Genomic DNA, 14,335 nt, shown 5'->3' on the forward strand with positions numbered 1-14,335 from the left:
CCACATGGAAGTAAGTGTCCCGGAGATCAAGAACATCAAAACACTTATCGTGATCTAAAGAAGGAATAATCAATGATAGGAAGACCATGTGAACTTTTATGTACTTGATGGACTTGTTGAGATTTCAAAGATCCAGAATGGGTCTCAGACCCCCCCCCCCAGGACTTGGGAATCAGAAAGTGTCATGAATAATACCCATTTCCCTGATGTTGAAGGGGAACATCTATCAACACTACAGTGAGCAGAGTCTGAACTTCTTGAAGGAGCACTGACCTGTAAAATGGGTCCCTGAAAAAAGAAGAGGTAGATAGGTGGTGAAAGGGGTTGACAGAAACTGTCATCCCAGTCTCAATGCTTAGGATCCATTTGTCCATCATTATAGATTCCCAAGCTCTGAGGAAATGGGACAATCTGTCTCCAGATGGTGAGGGGTGGGGGAAACTAAGAAGATTGCTGATTGTATGGCTGTCCTTGAAGCAGAAATCAAATGGGCTGCTTTTCCTTATAACTGAATGAAGACAAGCTGCTTGTGTAATGCTGGAGTTAGAGCACTTCGTTCTTTGTGATTTATGTTTCCTTTTCCAGAACCCTGGTTGCCTGGATGGGTAGAAAGGCTTCCTGTAATACTGCTGTTGGTACTGATATTGTTGAGGTCTGTATTGGTGCCTCTTGGGTATTGTTGTATAGAGCAATGGTCTCCAAAGTGGGGTGCATGCACCCCAGGGGGTGCACAAAGCGATCCACTGGGGGGCACGGCAGGAGAAGCACCGCCAGAGGGTGGGGGAGAAAAAAAGGGCTGCGCAGCAGGAGGAGCACCGCCAGAGAGAGAGGGGGAAAAAAAAAAAAGGGGGCGGCCGGAGGAGTGCCGCCCTAAGATTGGCCGGAATGTTGCCCCTTATAGTGTGCCGCCCCAGGCACGTGCTTCCTATGCTGGTGCCTGGAGCCGGCCCTGCGAGGTATCCTGAGGGAAGAATGGGAGTTCCACAATGTGGAGGGGTTGACAGTGGCGCCCTCACTCGTTCGTTCGCTTTCAGCGTATTGCAACGTATTGCAGTTTGCGTGTGCCCGGTTAAGTTACAGATTGTATTATCTAGTTTTAAGTAAACTAACCCTCACAAAATGGACAAGTGGCTCAAAAAGATTCCTGCAAAGAAACCACGGATTGAAGATAATACTAATAATGCGAGCACAAGCGAACAACAAGAAAATGGCAGAGCTAACAGTTCTCCTACTCCTAGTATGAGCTCTTCGTCACCCACATTACGAGGTAAAAACAATGACGATCTAATCAGATCTGACAAGAAGTCGGCCAAAAAAATTATCAAGAAGACTATTTGAAATATGGATTTACATCCACTATCGTTAACGATGAACCTCAACCTAAGTGTATATTGTGCCTTGAGATATTATCTAATGATAGTATGAAGCCATCATGACTAGCAAGACATTTAAAAACTAAGCATCCAGAACATGAGGACAAACCTCTACAATTTTTTCAGCGATGTTTAAAGTCATGTGATACTCAATCCAGTACTTTACAAAATTTCACTAAACTTAATGATAAATGTTTAGAAGCCTCTTTTGAGGTTTCTTACTTAATAGCGAAAGACAAAAAGCCACATACCATTGGGGAAACACTTGTTCTTCCTGCCGTGGTAAAAATGGATGAAATAATACATGGAAAACAATATGGCGACAAACTAAAATGCATTCCTTTGTCAGCAAATACTGTTGGAAGACACATAGAAGACACTGCTGAAGATTTGAAGAAACAAGTATTAGAACAAATTACGCAGTGTGGGAGGTTTGCTATACAGTTGGATGAAAGTACAGATGTCTCTAACATGTCTCAGCTTACGGTATTTGCTAGATTTCTGTTTCAAAATAATGAAATACACAAAGAACTACTTTTTTGTGAGCCACTAGGGAAAGATGTACCAGAGAAGACATATTCTCAACAGTAAATGACTTCTTTAATAAAAACAATATTTTATGGAAAAGCTGTGTAAGTGTAACCCCTGATGGAGCAGCTGCTTTGACTGGAATAAAGAAAGGATTCCGGGGTAAGGTTACCGAGATAGCACGACACGTGAAATTCATTCAAACTGCATCATTCATAGGCAAGCTATTGCAGCAAAGAAGTTGGAGCCAGAAGTGCACAAAGTGCTACAGGATGTCATCCATGTGGTTAATTTTATAAAAACAAGACCTTTAAATAGTAGAATCTTTACAGTACTTTGTAATGAGATGGGGAGTGACCATGAAAATCTTTTGTACCACACAGAGGTTCGCTGGTTATCTCGTGGCAAAGTGCTTAAAAGAGTTGTTTAACTTAAAGATGAGTTACACATTTTTCTTTTACAAAAAGACAAGTGTTCTAAATTTGCTGACCTTTTCTGTGATGACAAGTGACTGTCAGTAGTATGCTACCTAGCAGATATTTTCGAAAAAATAAACACACTTAATCTGTCCCTTCAAGGTAAAGGTGACGTTTTAACAATGAGTGAGAAAGCAACTGCTTTTTGAAAGAAACTTGTGCTACGGAGAGAGCATTTTGAAAACGGATGTTTGGAAATGTTTCCATCGTTATGTGATTTTGTTGCCGAAAACGATGTAAGTGTGTCACCTATAAAAACTCTCATATCTGCACACTTAAAAAACTTGGAAACAGAATTTCCTAACCTGTTTAAAAATCTTCCAAATGAAGAGTTTCAGTGGGTTTTGAATCCATTTGTTAAAAATATAAAAACTTCCGATTAGTTTGCAAGAACAACTGATTGACATCAGGGAAGACGGAAATTTACTAGCCGAATTTCAACAAAAAACCTTTGCATAATTGGTGGATGGGATTGAAAAATGAGTATCATGATTTAGTAAGCCAACGATACACTTCTTCCATTTCAATCTATGTATCTTTGTGAGGCATCTTTTTCAACTATGACAGCCATTAAAACCAAGATGTGAAATAAACTGAACTTAGAACCAGACCTTCGAATCGCTGTATCACAAAGTGTTAAACCAAGATTTTCAAAAATAATGAAGTATATTCAATCACATTGCTGTCACTAAAAATATTATTAGTAATTTTTTTTAGTGAGAGCAAAAAGGTTTTTTGTACTGTTAATAAATAAAATAAAAAAATATTTTAAAAATATTGTTTATTTCATCCTTATCTCATCCTTTTTTAATTTCTATTTTTGTGTATGTTTTATAATGTACATAATATATTAGTACAGGAGTACATGTATATAATTATACATAAATAAATATTCATATATTGGGGGTGCATGCTCAAAATTTTTTTACTGATAGGGGTGCGCGATCAAAAAAGTTTGGAGACCACTGCCTTATATTATTTACCCCATAGATGCCAAAATAACATAGTCCAAGTAGATTCCAAACAGTGAGATAAAAGAAGTTTGTTGAGAGATCTGCCACGTTAGAGCTTTTTATACTAAGGTCTTTACAGTAGGGTTGTGAGGAATTATGGGGGACAGAGTTGGGGGGAAGAGACTCAGTCTTTTTTTTCAATTACCAAAATTAAGAGCAATGCTTAGTACCTTTCCAAATAAGAAAAGTGTGATGAGAGAATCTCAAATATGTGGAAGTTCAGTTAGACTTTGACAAAGTTAAGACTAAGCATCTGAGAACTTCAAACCCATGATGTTAGAATTTCAAAAATTTGACTCAGTTTAAATGTTACTGGGTTCAAGATAGTAAGTAGAAGCAATAAGGAGAGTGTCCAAAAACATTTTGTGGGGCAATGCCCCCGGAACCCCACTGGTAAAACTTCTACTACTCGCAGGATGATTAGAGTCTCAGTTTTATTTCTGGCACCATGTTTATGCTGTGTCAGCAACACAATAATGGAATGTCTCCTCTGAAGCAACAAACTCCAGTAACTTATAATAAGTGGGTTGAGTTTTGAAAGATTTACATCACTAGAGGCTGCAGCACTCAAAGCCCTGAAGCTGGCACCAACTAGGATGGATGAAGCAATGTAAAAGAGCAGAGAAAGACAGAAGGATGTGGAAAAAGGCATAAAGGGAAAAAAGGATTGGAAACAGAAGGGAGACGTTTGAAGAGTGGGGGAGGAGATGAGGCCAGAAGAGGCAAGGGTATTGTGATAGATTGTCAGATTTTAGGATTCTATGTGGAAATGCTGAGCTATTCTGATGACTCGCCCTGGCATATCAGATGGCTCTCATTAATTCCAACTCCCCAGAATACAAGACAGAGCATCTGTGAGCTAAGAGAAAACTAGATGAAGAAACAGGAAGACCTGCAGAGACAAGCCCTCAGAATAATGAGCATAAGGAAGCTAATGCAAGGTCTGTTTGAATCTGTAAATGCAATCCTCTCTCAGGACTTTATTGCTTAAGTCTCTGAAGCAGCAAAATAAAAACATGCTCTGTAAAGTCAGTGAGCATGGACAAGAACCTAAGGTGTGTTCTGTGTTAGCAATGCAAAGGTGAATGTGAAAGTTCTTTAACAATTCCCTTCATTTTCTGCTATTAAAAACAGCATTTTCCTTCAGTAGCTTTGACATCTAACTGACAATATAAATTTGAATATGAACCAAAATTATAAATATGAGGCAAAGACAATTTTGATTCAAGTTATTTTAATGCAGATTTGATTGAAACCATTATTGATTAAACATTAAAATGTGGCTTTGGTAAAAAAGATGGCCGAGTAAAATGTCTGTGAAGTGGAATCTAACTTCTTGGTTCTCTTGCAGCTCATTCATCTCTCATAAGGTGATGTACCTGAACTCTGGAAGGAACCTGAAAAGTTTGGGCTGCTTGGTGGAGCCACATTGTTCTTTTCTGCATGCCTTGGTATTTAAGAATAATCATTATGATGAAAGTCAAAGAGAAACAAGTTTATCCTGATTTGTGTTCAAAGCCTTTCAAACAGCCCTCTGAGACGGGCCAGAATTATCCTCATTTTACAGCCTGAGAAACTGAGGCAGAAAGGTTTATGGCAAAAGAACCTGATTTTAAGAGGTGCTGAACACACAACCTCTAATGAAGTCAATGGGATCTGCAAATGCACAGCACCTCAGAAAAAGTCAGGCCTCTTATCTAGGTACCTAAATATGGATACAGGTGTCTAACTTTGGACATACAAGACTGAAAATTTTGACCCAGGTGTTTAATGCGGGGCCCCCAGAACCTGAAACAGTCAAAATTAGAAAATACTTTTGAAAATCTTGACTAAAGTGACTTGCACAGAGCCATAGAGGGAATCACTGCTGGAACAGAGATTAGAGTCAGGAGACCTTAGTCCATGCCCCTCTCTCTCTTTAGAGAGAAAAGCCCTTAAGAAAGTACCACTAATTAATTTCTCTAAGTACAAAAAAGAGCAATCTTTCTCAAAGGTTCTGTGGGACTCTTCAGTTTACAATGCCACATATCATTAGAATTGACTAATTCAGATACATTTACAATTGTTCAGCTGGAATACCTCAATATGTTTCTTCAAAGCCTTGATAATAAGTTAAAGGGACCCTCAAATGACTTAAGCATAACATTAAAGTTTTGCCTAAAAGACAGTAAGTTTTTGAATAACAATTTGGCAATGTTTATCACACTTTATTATTTCAATGACGATAGACTTTTTTCACTTAAAATGATCTCCCTGAAGCATTGGACATAAACACTCAGAAGCCATTGAAAAAAAATGAAAAGCAAAACTCATCGCTCTCTGTGAACCAAAGTTAAGGCCAAATGTAGACACCTAATAAAAGTAGCTTGATTTCCAAAGATGCCAAACAGCACACAAAGCCCCCTGAAATCTATGGGAGCTGTGGGTGCTCAGTTCTTCTGAAAAAAAATGAAACCACTTTTATAGCAACCTCAGGTGATAAGACTTCAGGCAGTATAAGAAACACTCTCACTCCCCAGTGTATAAGCAAAAAGTCCTCTAAGTCATCCCCTTTTTGGAGATATACTTATTCAACCAACATCCTTCCTTTTTCAGGATGCAACCCATGTCCAATATAAGTGCTCAACATTTTGGCGGGGGGCGGGGGGGTAAAATCAGAAGTATACAGTTACCACCTAAATCTCCATTCACGCATAATATCCACTACTTAATTCTTCCTCCTTTTATATATGGCAGCTGGTGTTAGCAGGTTACCGCCTTATCCTTCCTTCTGGGTGGTAGTAATCCCCTGGGATTCCACCTTCTTCCTCCTGGTCTGTCCGGGAACTGACTTCTTGGAACTCTGGTAAATATTTAACAAATTCTTGATTGAAGATGTGAGGCTACAGATGCTGGCACTCTGCTGACCAGACAAAGTCACAGTGGGCTAACCTAACCAGCAGATCGATCCAAAGAACTAGTAACAACACCTAGTATATTTATTGGCAATTGATCCATCAATACAGAGCCACACAAGGGAGCTGTTTATAGGTAAACAGGTATCTGTCACACGAAACCAGAGAAGATTTAGGGTCAGGCAACCTAGGCGACCGCCTGGGGTGCCGGCTGGGGAGCGCCGGGTTCGGGGTGCTGTTTTTGTTGTTAGCGAGAAAAGGGAAAATAGAATGTTCCAAGTAAAATGTTTCAGGTATTCTGTATGTGGATTCATTTTTCACTAACCTCCTAGAATGTTCTGGACCTTTGTAAAATTCCATGGAACCTTCCCAGCTTTCTGAGAATCGCTCCTCATTCATTGTTTAGGGATCCTAGGTGCCTAACTCAGGGTTTGTGAATCACAGTTTTTTTCCAGTGATATTCTAGATGCCTAAAAGTCCTTTGTGGATCCAGGTCTCAGCACCTAATGCTCAGAGTATCGTGGAAACCAGATGTAATATGTCCACTGGATTTCCCATCGTGCATAAAATTAAGCAACTGCTCAAGTCTTTGCAAGATCAGAGCTCAAGTTTGAAAAGTTTTCCCTGAATGAACTGAGCAAAAAAAAAAAAAGGGGGGGAAGTGGAAGGATAAATAAAATGTTTACAAATCTTTGTTTCATCTTCGAAGCTATAAACAGTGGTCAATATGTTTATATTACTTCTCAATACATAATTTTTACCTCTTTAAAAACTTGAATTCTCTTGCTTACCCTTGTCAGAGTCAGCGTCCCTTCTTTACACATACTGCAACGGACCCGCAATTTCCCAGGCTTCACAGTTTGGCAGAAACTTTTGCAGAAAACATAAAAACTGTTGTAACTAGCTGCACCTGTTGGAAAGAAAGCAAAGAAAACGGTTTGCACTGAAATCCAGAACGAGACTGAAGTATTTTAAAACAAACAAACAAACTGATAATTAAATTAACAGAATCATAGATTTAAAAGGCCAGAAGAGTCCCTTGTGATCAGCTATTCTGTCCTCTTGCGTAACAGGTCACAGGACTTCCATAAATTAATTTCTGCCTCAAGTCCCACAGCTGTGGTTGAGCTAGAGTATATCTTCTTAAAATGTAATTTTTTAGCCTCCTAAAAATCATAAGTTATTTGCAGTCTCCCTCTTAAAGCCACCCTGGTCTGGTCTTTGGGATAGTAGCAAGAGTGTTATTCCTGGTGCCTACCCTTAAAGTCCAACACCCATAGTGGTATGGACTTTTTGAACCCCTGCAAGCAAGGAGAGATGGTCTCACAGGCCCTGGAGAGAGGACTGTGATCCAGAAAATGGAACAGACATTTGTAGTTCTGCTTGTTGGACTCTTATTTAACCCAGTGGAAGAAGGGGAAGGCTTTTTGATTTGGCCAGAAGGTGAAACTAAGTAACCAGTAAGAGGGAGACAGTGAGAGGAAAACTGAGTCTGAGGCTACACTCAATGCTGAAGAGGGAAGCTACTGTTCCAGGGGTTCACAAAGACACTGTCTTCTATTTTTAACAGCTATAGCACCCAAGCTGCCATTGATGGCACTTGTGCTACCTGAAACTCCCTCTAAGTTGGCTGCCTGCAGCTAAGCAGCCTGTGTGACCTGCGGATCCTAGGAAGGGTAGCTCAACAGCATTAATGGCAGCATAGTCTAAACCTAGGCAGGAGGCCAAGAATAAAGATCTACCGCATTCGACTCCTGATTCTGAGGCAGCGCTTAACTGTTCTCCCTTTGTTTCTCTGTTTGCAAAGAGGAGCTTACCTATCTCACCTGGGGCGGGAGGGGTGAAAGAGGGAGAGAGAGAGATGATTAATGGGAAAAATTTCAAAGGTACAAAGGAAAGTTAGGTATCCAAATCCCATTGACTTTCAGTGGAAGTTGAACGCTTGATTTCCCCTGGGCCTTTGAAAATCTCCCTTCTAAATAGTTAGTAGTATGTTAAGTACTCTTGTATAAATGTTAAAGCTTTGTAGGATTGTCCCCAATGGTTGAAATCTCCAGAAACATTTACTTCCCAGTTTTTAATTGTTTGTTTAATTGTCAGCCCATGGAGCCCTTTGCCAGAGGATGTTGTGAAGGCCATGACTGTAACAGGGTTCAAAAAAAAACTAGATAAGTTCATGGAGGATAGGTCCATCAATGACTATTAGCCAGGATGGGCAGGGATGGTATCCTTAGCTTCTGTTTGCCAGAGCTGGGAATGGGGACAGGGGATGGATCACTTGATGATTACCTGTTCTGTTCATTCCCTCTGGGGCACCTGGCATTGACCACTTTTGGAAGATAGGATACTGGTCTAGATGGACCTTTGGTCTGACCCAGGATGGCTGTTCTTATGATTTTAATTTTACTCACCAATAACACATTGAAAACATATTTAAGTGCTTAAAGTGTCAGGCTACCAAACATGAATTTTCCATTACCTTAGTGAAGAGGAAATCTTTCAGCATGAGTCATACAATGACATGAGAACTGAAAGATGAGAAGTCATGGGTGATTCATCTATTGGATTAATTCATAATATGATAATGGTAAATTCTTGAGAATTAACTTCTTGCCATCAGTCTGATGATCTTCATGCTATTTATTTACCTGCAACTTATGGAGTGAATCTTATTTACTAGTGCCAGTAGGGTGGGGCAGCAGGAAGAGGAGAGAATTATCTGCTTTGCTTGCTAGCCAAAACAATTCACAAGTATCTATGCTCATCTCCATTTTTTCTTTTAGTAACATGACATTCAAGTAGCTTTGGATTACACACTGAGCTACCTCAGAAAATATTAGGTGTAATAATTTAAAGTAAACCATATTTACTATATTTTTGCATGCCCTTCAGAATAATAAAGATCATTTATACGGTTGTATGTTATTTGAAACCAATTCCATGTTATTCACATTCATGAATTGCCTAAGAACACTGGCGCAACGAGTTCCCAAACCTTAATTACTCACAGGGCTCTACAAGAAAAAAGTTGAATCTTCCAAAAGAAAAAAGATGACTCCAGAGAACACTTACATTATTGAAAAAAAGACCTTTTCCAGTGAGCACTTAATAATATTAAAAAAAATCCCATCTCTGATGAGTGTCCAAACCTACAGGAACACAAAATGCTCTTCCAGAGGGCAACAGGGATGTCCTTAATATCCTCTTCACTTACATTACCCCCTAAGAATTTTCATTACGCTTCTCTGAGGGAAAATAAATGACCACAGAAGGACACAACAGATAACAGGATTTTCAGCGGAATTTAGACCTTGTGAAAGTTGCTGGATAAATATAGTTCTGTAAATTAAATGAAGTCCTCTACTTATCCTTTCAGCAGGTACAATACAAGCAGCAATAGTGCATGTCTCGCCACAGTGCTCTGTCAATGTGCTTTGAGTTGCAGGTGGCACCTTTAAGAATAAAAGGGAAGTCAATCTGCTTGCCCATTCAATACTTGTTATTTCTGCTGAGGGTGTCAGCGCGAAATGTGACACAGTTTTGAAAATCTGGACATCTATCCACTAGTAACCACACTGAGACCCCCAACTTATTTGCCTAGGGTGACTAAATGACTTGAAGACACTACTAACCTGGGCTGAATTTTAGCTAGGATGCAAAGAAATAAAATAATGTGTATTGAAAAAGATTAAAGGTGTTCTGAAAACTGGTCAGTCTTTCCTTTTTGCATCTCCTTAACATGGGAACAGCAAGATAATCAACAAAACTGAAATGCAGCACAAATATTTCATGTATCAAGTAGTCACAACCTGCAGTTTGCTGCTGCAGGAGGTCATCAAGATAATCATAGTCATTAGAGTTGCCTTCCTTTGGCTCCCCACTTTCAGGTGCACAAAGTATAACCTCAGCATAGAGGGAGATTGAGCCCCAGATCTATTTTTGCATCACCATTTCCTATCTTTTGGCTCGGCTAACAATGCCGCTTTGGTACACAGTTAATCTGCTTTTCCTGTAAATGACTTCACACGTTCTTCCACATCAGCCCTGCTGCTTAGAATGCTCGTTCTGAGTGGATCCACAAGGCCATTACCCCCTTTCCTTATTCAAATCCATCCTTACTATTCATAGCATCAATAGGTCTCATGTGAAATTAACTAAGTCATCAAACACCACACATAATGCTGTACACTAGCCCTCACGGAGTAAAGTAATCTTGCAGTGTCACTGATTCTACTCCCTACTCCATTTCCACACTCCCAACTGTCTTGTGTCCTGCTTGTTATATCAAGTTAAATTTACCTTATAAACTACATGGGGCAGGAATCATATCTTCCATCTGCTCTATATGCTAGGCATACAGTTAGACAGAGAGATGTATTATTGATAGTAAAGTGCAAACCATTCGTAGTGTAGCTCACCATAAATAAGTATGACTTAATGTCACAATAAGAAAAGAAGGGAATCTTAGAGACCTGGTTTGATGATTATTGCAGATTTATTGTATAGGTTAAACCTTGCACAGAGTACGTCTCAACCTGATTTTTACTTCTACTCAGTATGATCAATTTTCTCATTTATGAATAATAAACTTAATTTTGTGTGTGTGTGTGTGGGGGGGGTTAACACACAAGAAACATGTTTAGAATAGATCTAGCTGGAGCAGTTACGCAAAACACCTGTGCAGAGATGCAGAACAACATTTGGATAGTCTTTCTTATAGCAAGGCTGCTGGAGTCTGAGAGCATTACAGGAGGATGCTCTGAGCTTTGGTAAGGGAGTTAAATGGAGACTTTCAGCAACCCAACAACTATTTTAGGCAGATGGATTGATTCCAATCACATATTCTCGTAGTCAACTTATTAGGCTTGTGTAGTGACCAACACCACCAGGAATGGGGCAAGAGGAGCCAGAATTAAAAAGGTACACAGGCCTAAAATGAGCATACTGTTCATCACACTACAACAGTTTAGCATTAATCATATCTATTCTAGGAAGTGCTAGCATGAATCTTAGCAAACATCTTTGACTCAGAATATATTCCAATGGTTCCCCTTTTCAAGGGGAGAAAAGGGGAAAACAAGAAAGGAATCTGATTTCTGCACAACACCAGCTCTGAAGTGGTATTATTAATACAGAATTGTAATTATGGCACTGAGCCAGCAATCACTAAAATTGCTACAGCATCAAGCTTACAAACTCCTCTCCCCTCGTTCAATCATGCTCTATAGGTTTTTATGAAGTTTTCCATTAATATTTTATAACACTGGAACTCAGCTTGACTCTGCAGATACAGCAATTACCAATTAAAAAACTGAAGTCCCATTTTAAGTGTTAGTTCTGATACTGAAAATGTGCATAACACACAAAAATAAAAAAATTAAAGTTAACCGCTAGTTCATTTCGTGGTTTTATAAAATTGTGATTTTTTTAAAAGAGAAAACTAGTTGTACTTGTGTTTGCAATTCTTCTTTTCAGAGAATGTGCAGTTCCATAAGTTCTTGGTCTATGCTCCATATACATGACTGGCAGGACTGCCACTGCTATGTCTTTTTGGCTGTCACCAATTTGGAAGATGATATGGGTCTGCCCTACAATAGGTGCTTGATGCTCACACGTTCTGCAAGCTGAAATCACTGCCACCAGGACAATGACCTTAGAAATGTGATCTCTCCGTGGTTCAAAAGGAGCTTTCATCATGTTACTCAGAACCACGTGAATTTCCCCAAACACTGGTGACTTCTTAATGAGGCCCCAGAAAATGACTATGGGATACTGAAAAACTAGTCTACTTTCATTCATGAAACACTGAAATGCAGCCAAATAAATCCTTTCCCACATGTGTTGGTATGTTTATCTCACAACCTGCTTCAATGCTGCTAGGATGACTACCCTTTCAGGAACCACACTGACAGGGAAAAGGAACCCTGACTAGGTGTAAAGAGATCCCTTGTTTCCTTATGATCTAATGTGGTAAGATCACCACCAATTCCATCAGGACTGGAAACCATGTTTGCCTTAGCCAATGTGGGGGCCATAAAGTTCATGAAATGTCTCTCTGTTGGGTTTAATTAGGGCCTTTGCTAGCATAATGAAGGAGGGAGAAGCCATCATGAAATTCTATCCTTCCTACTGCCCCAAAATGAATGAAGTGACTGGTGAAGCCATCACCAGTGCAATCCTTATCAGGTGCCTTCAACAGAACAAAGGGGTCCTGGTGTTCAGAGGAGTGGCAGACAATATGGGATGCTCCCCACAGAAGAAAGATCTGTCATCCTCTGATCTGGTCACCGCTTGTCAAACTCTATAACCACATAGCCTGCTCTGATAAAATTTCCCTTTCCTGACAGGCAAAAGGCATCTAGGAATGTCTTGCGAGACATTGCCTAGTCTTGCCACTGCAGGATTAAGAATCAAGATCCTTTATATCCTTTGTTTATGTAAAACTGGTGGCCTGATTGTTCTTTTGAATCAGGACCACTTTATGAGATATGAGGGCTCTCAAAGTCCACTTCCAACCAGGCCAACTGGAGTCCCCAGAATATTTATGTAGCAGGATAACTTTTGGAGACACCAAATATCTTGATAATGAAGCCCTTCTGCAAGTGCTTCCCCACCCTACACAGAATGCATCCATGATTGTGCCATTTTGCCTCAGAGGAATATGGGAATGCTCTTCTAACTGTATATTGGTTTTGGACCATCACCAAGCTGGAGCATCTCAGAAGTTGCCTATCACCCAGATATAGAACAAAAATCTCTATTGCTTGTGATAATTGATGATGTTACCTCTGGTTGGGACTTGCTAAGGGCATGACCAGGCCACCATAAATACTCTGATGGTCACCAAGCCAATCAAAACATCCTCTTGGCTAGTTCCACAATATTTTAGATCCTACTATGAGTTAGGAAGGCTTTGAAGCATGTCCAATACGGCATCTATGTACTCCAATTCACTCTGAGAAGCAAGCTAGTGACTAAAGCCCTTCAGTGATAACATGGAGAAATGGTGGGATTTCTTCCAGTGTGCTGTTCTTGGTCAGCCAGTCACACAAGTGGGAAAAAACTACACTGCTTCTATTCTTTGTAGAACTGCTAAAAATGTCACAAAACACATATGGTACTGAGACAAGCTTAAATAACAACACTGGTACGGTTCTGCTGTCAGAAACCTGAGATGTATCTAGTGGCTGGGCATGTATGTCTAACCATACATAGGCATCTGCAAGGTCCAGAATACATAGCTAGGAACAGTAAAGCAATGCAAGAGACAAAAGAAGCAGGAATTTTAGCAAGGATAAGTAAGTCCATTCAAACTAAGGTGCCAAGAGGTAGGAAGGCTAAAATGGTCCCTGGAGCATAGAGCAGAAAATAAGTCTAGCTTTAAGCATTTTTTAAATTAATCAGAAGTCAAACTATGAACAAGAATTTTAGCAAAAACAGAAGTAAATCATAGAGAAATCAATTAAGTGTCCCAAGAGCTGTTAGGGATACTATGGGTTTCCAGTGTTCCCAGCAGAGGCAGGCACATGCCACCCTACTAATGCTGGTGGTTTACATACTTAACTTTGGACATGGGTTAAGCCTTGCCCTTGAATGTGGGCCTGTTTCAACTGTTTTATTTTCATAGATTCATAGATATTGGAAGGGATCATTATGATCATCTAGTCTGACCTCCTGCACAATGCAGGCCACCGATTCTCACCCACCCACTCCTGCAATAAACCTCTCACCTATGTCTGAGCTATTGAAGTCCTCAAATCATGGTTTAAAGACTTCAAGGTTTAAAGACTTTTCTTCATATTCTTTTAAGAATTAGAGAATACAGCATAAAAGAAAGATTATTAATTATAAGGCAATATAAGATATCCTAAAGTCATCACAACTCTGTTTTCAGAGTCATAATGTCACCAAAAATTGTGCTGATTTCCTTAGAGGAAATAGTTAAAAATCAGTCATCACTGGGGTAAACAATCCAATTTGACAGGTTTCAGAGTAGAGTGTTAGTCTGTATTCGCAAAAAGAAAAGGAGTACTTGTGGCACCTTAGAGACT

General features: G+C 39.7%; 1 protein-coding gene across 4 annotated transcripts in view; it reads right to left on the reverse strand.

Moving 5' to 3' along the window:
• The window catches only part of PRKN (parkin RBR E3 ubiquitin protein ligase), a 1,262,808-nt gene that overhangs the window by 763,272 nt on the left and 485,201 nt on the right, over positions 1–14,335 (reverse strand). For all 4 annotated transcript variants that reach the window (XM_048844067.2, XM_048844065.2, XM_048844069.2 and 1 more), the window contains exon 4: positions 7,076–7,194. In XM_048844067.2, coding sequence (XP_048700024.1) covers positions 7,076–7,194 — 119 coding nt within the window. The remainder of the gene's footprint in view (positions 1–7,075; positions 7,195–14,335) is intronic.

Source organism: Caretta caretta, chromosome 3, assembly GCF_965140235.1.
Source record: "Caretta caretta isolate rCarCar2 chromosome 3, rCarCar1.hap1, whole genome shotgun sequence".
NCBI classification, from domain to species: Eukaryota; Metazoa; Chordata; order Testudines; family Cheloniidae; genus Caretta; species Caretta caretta.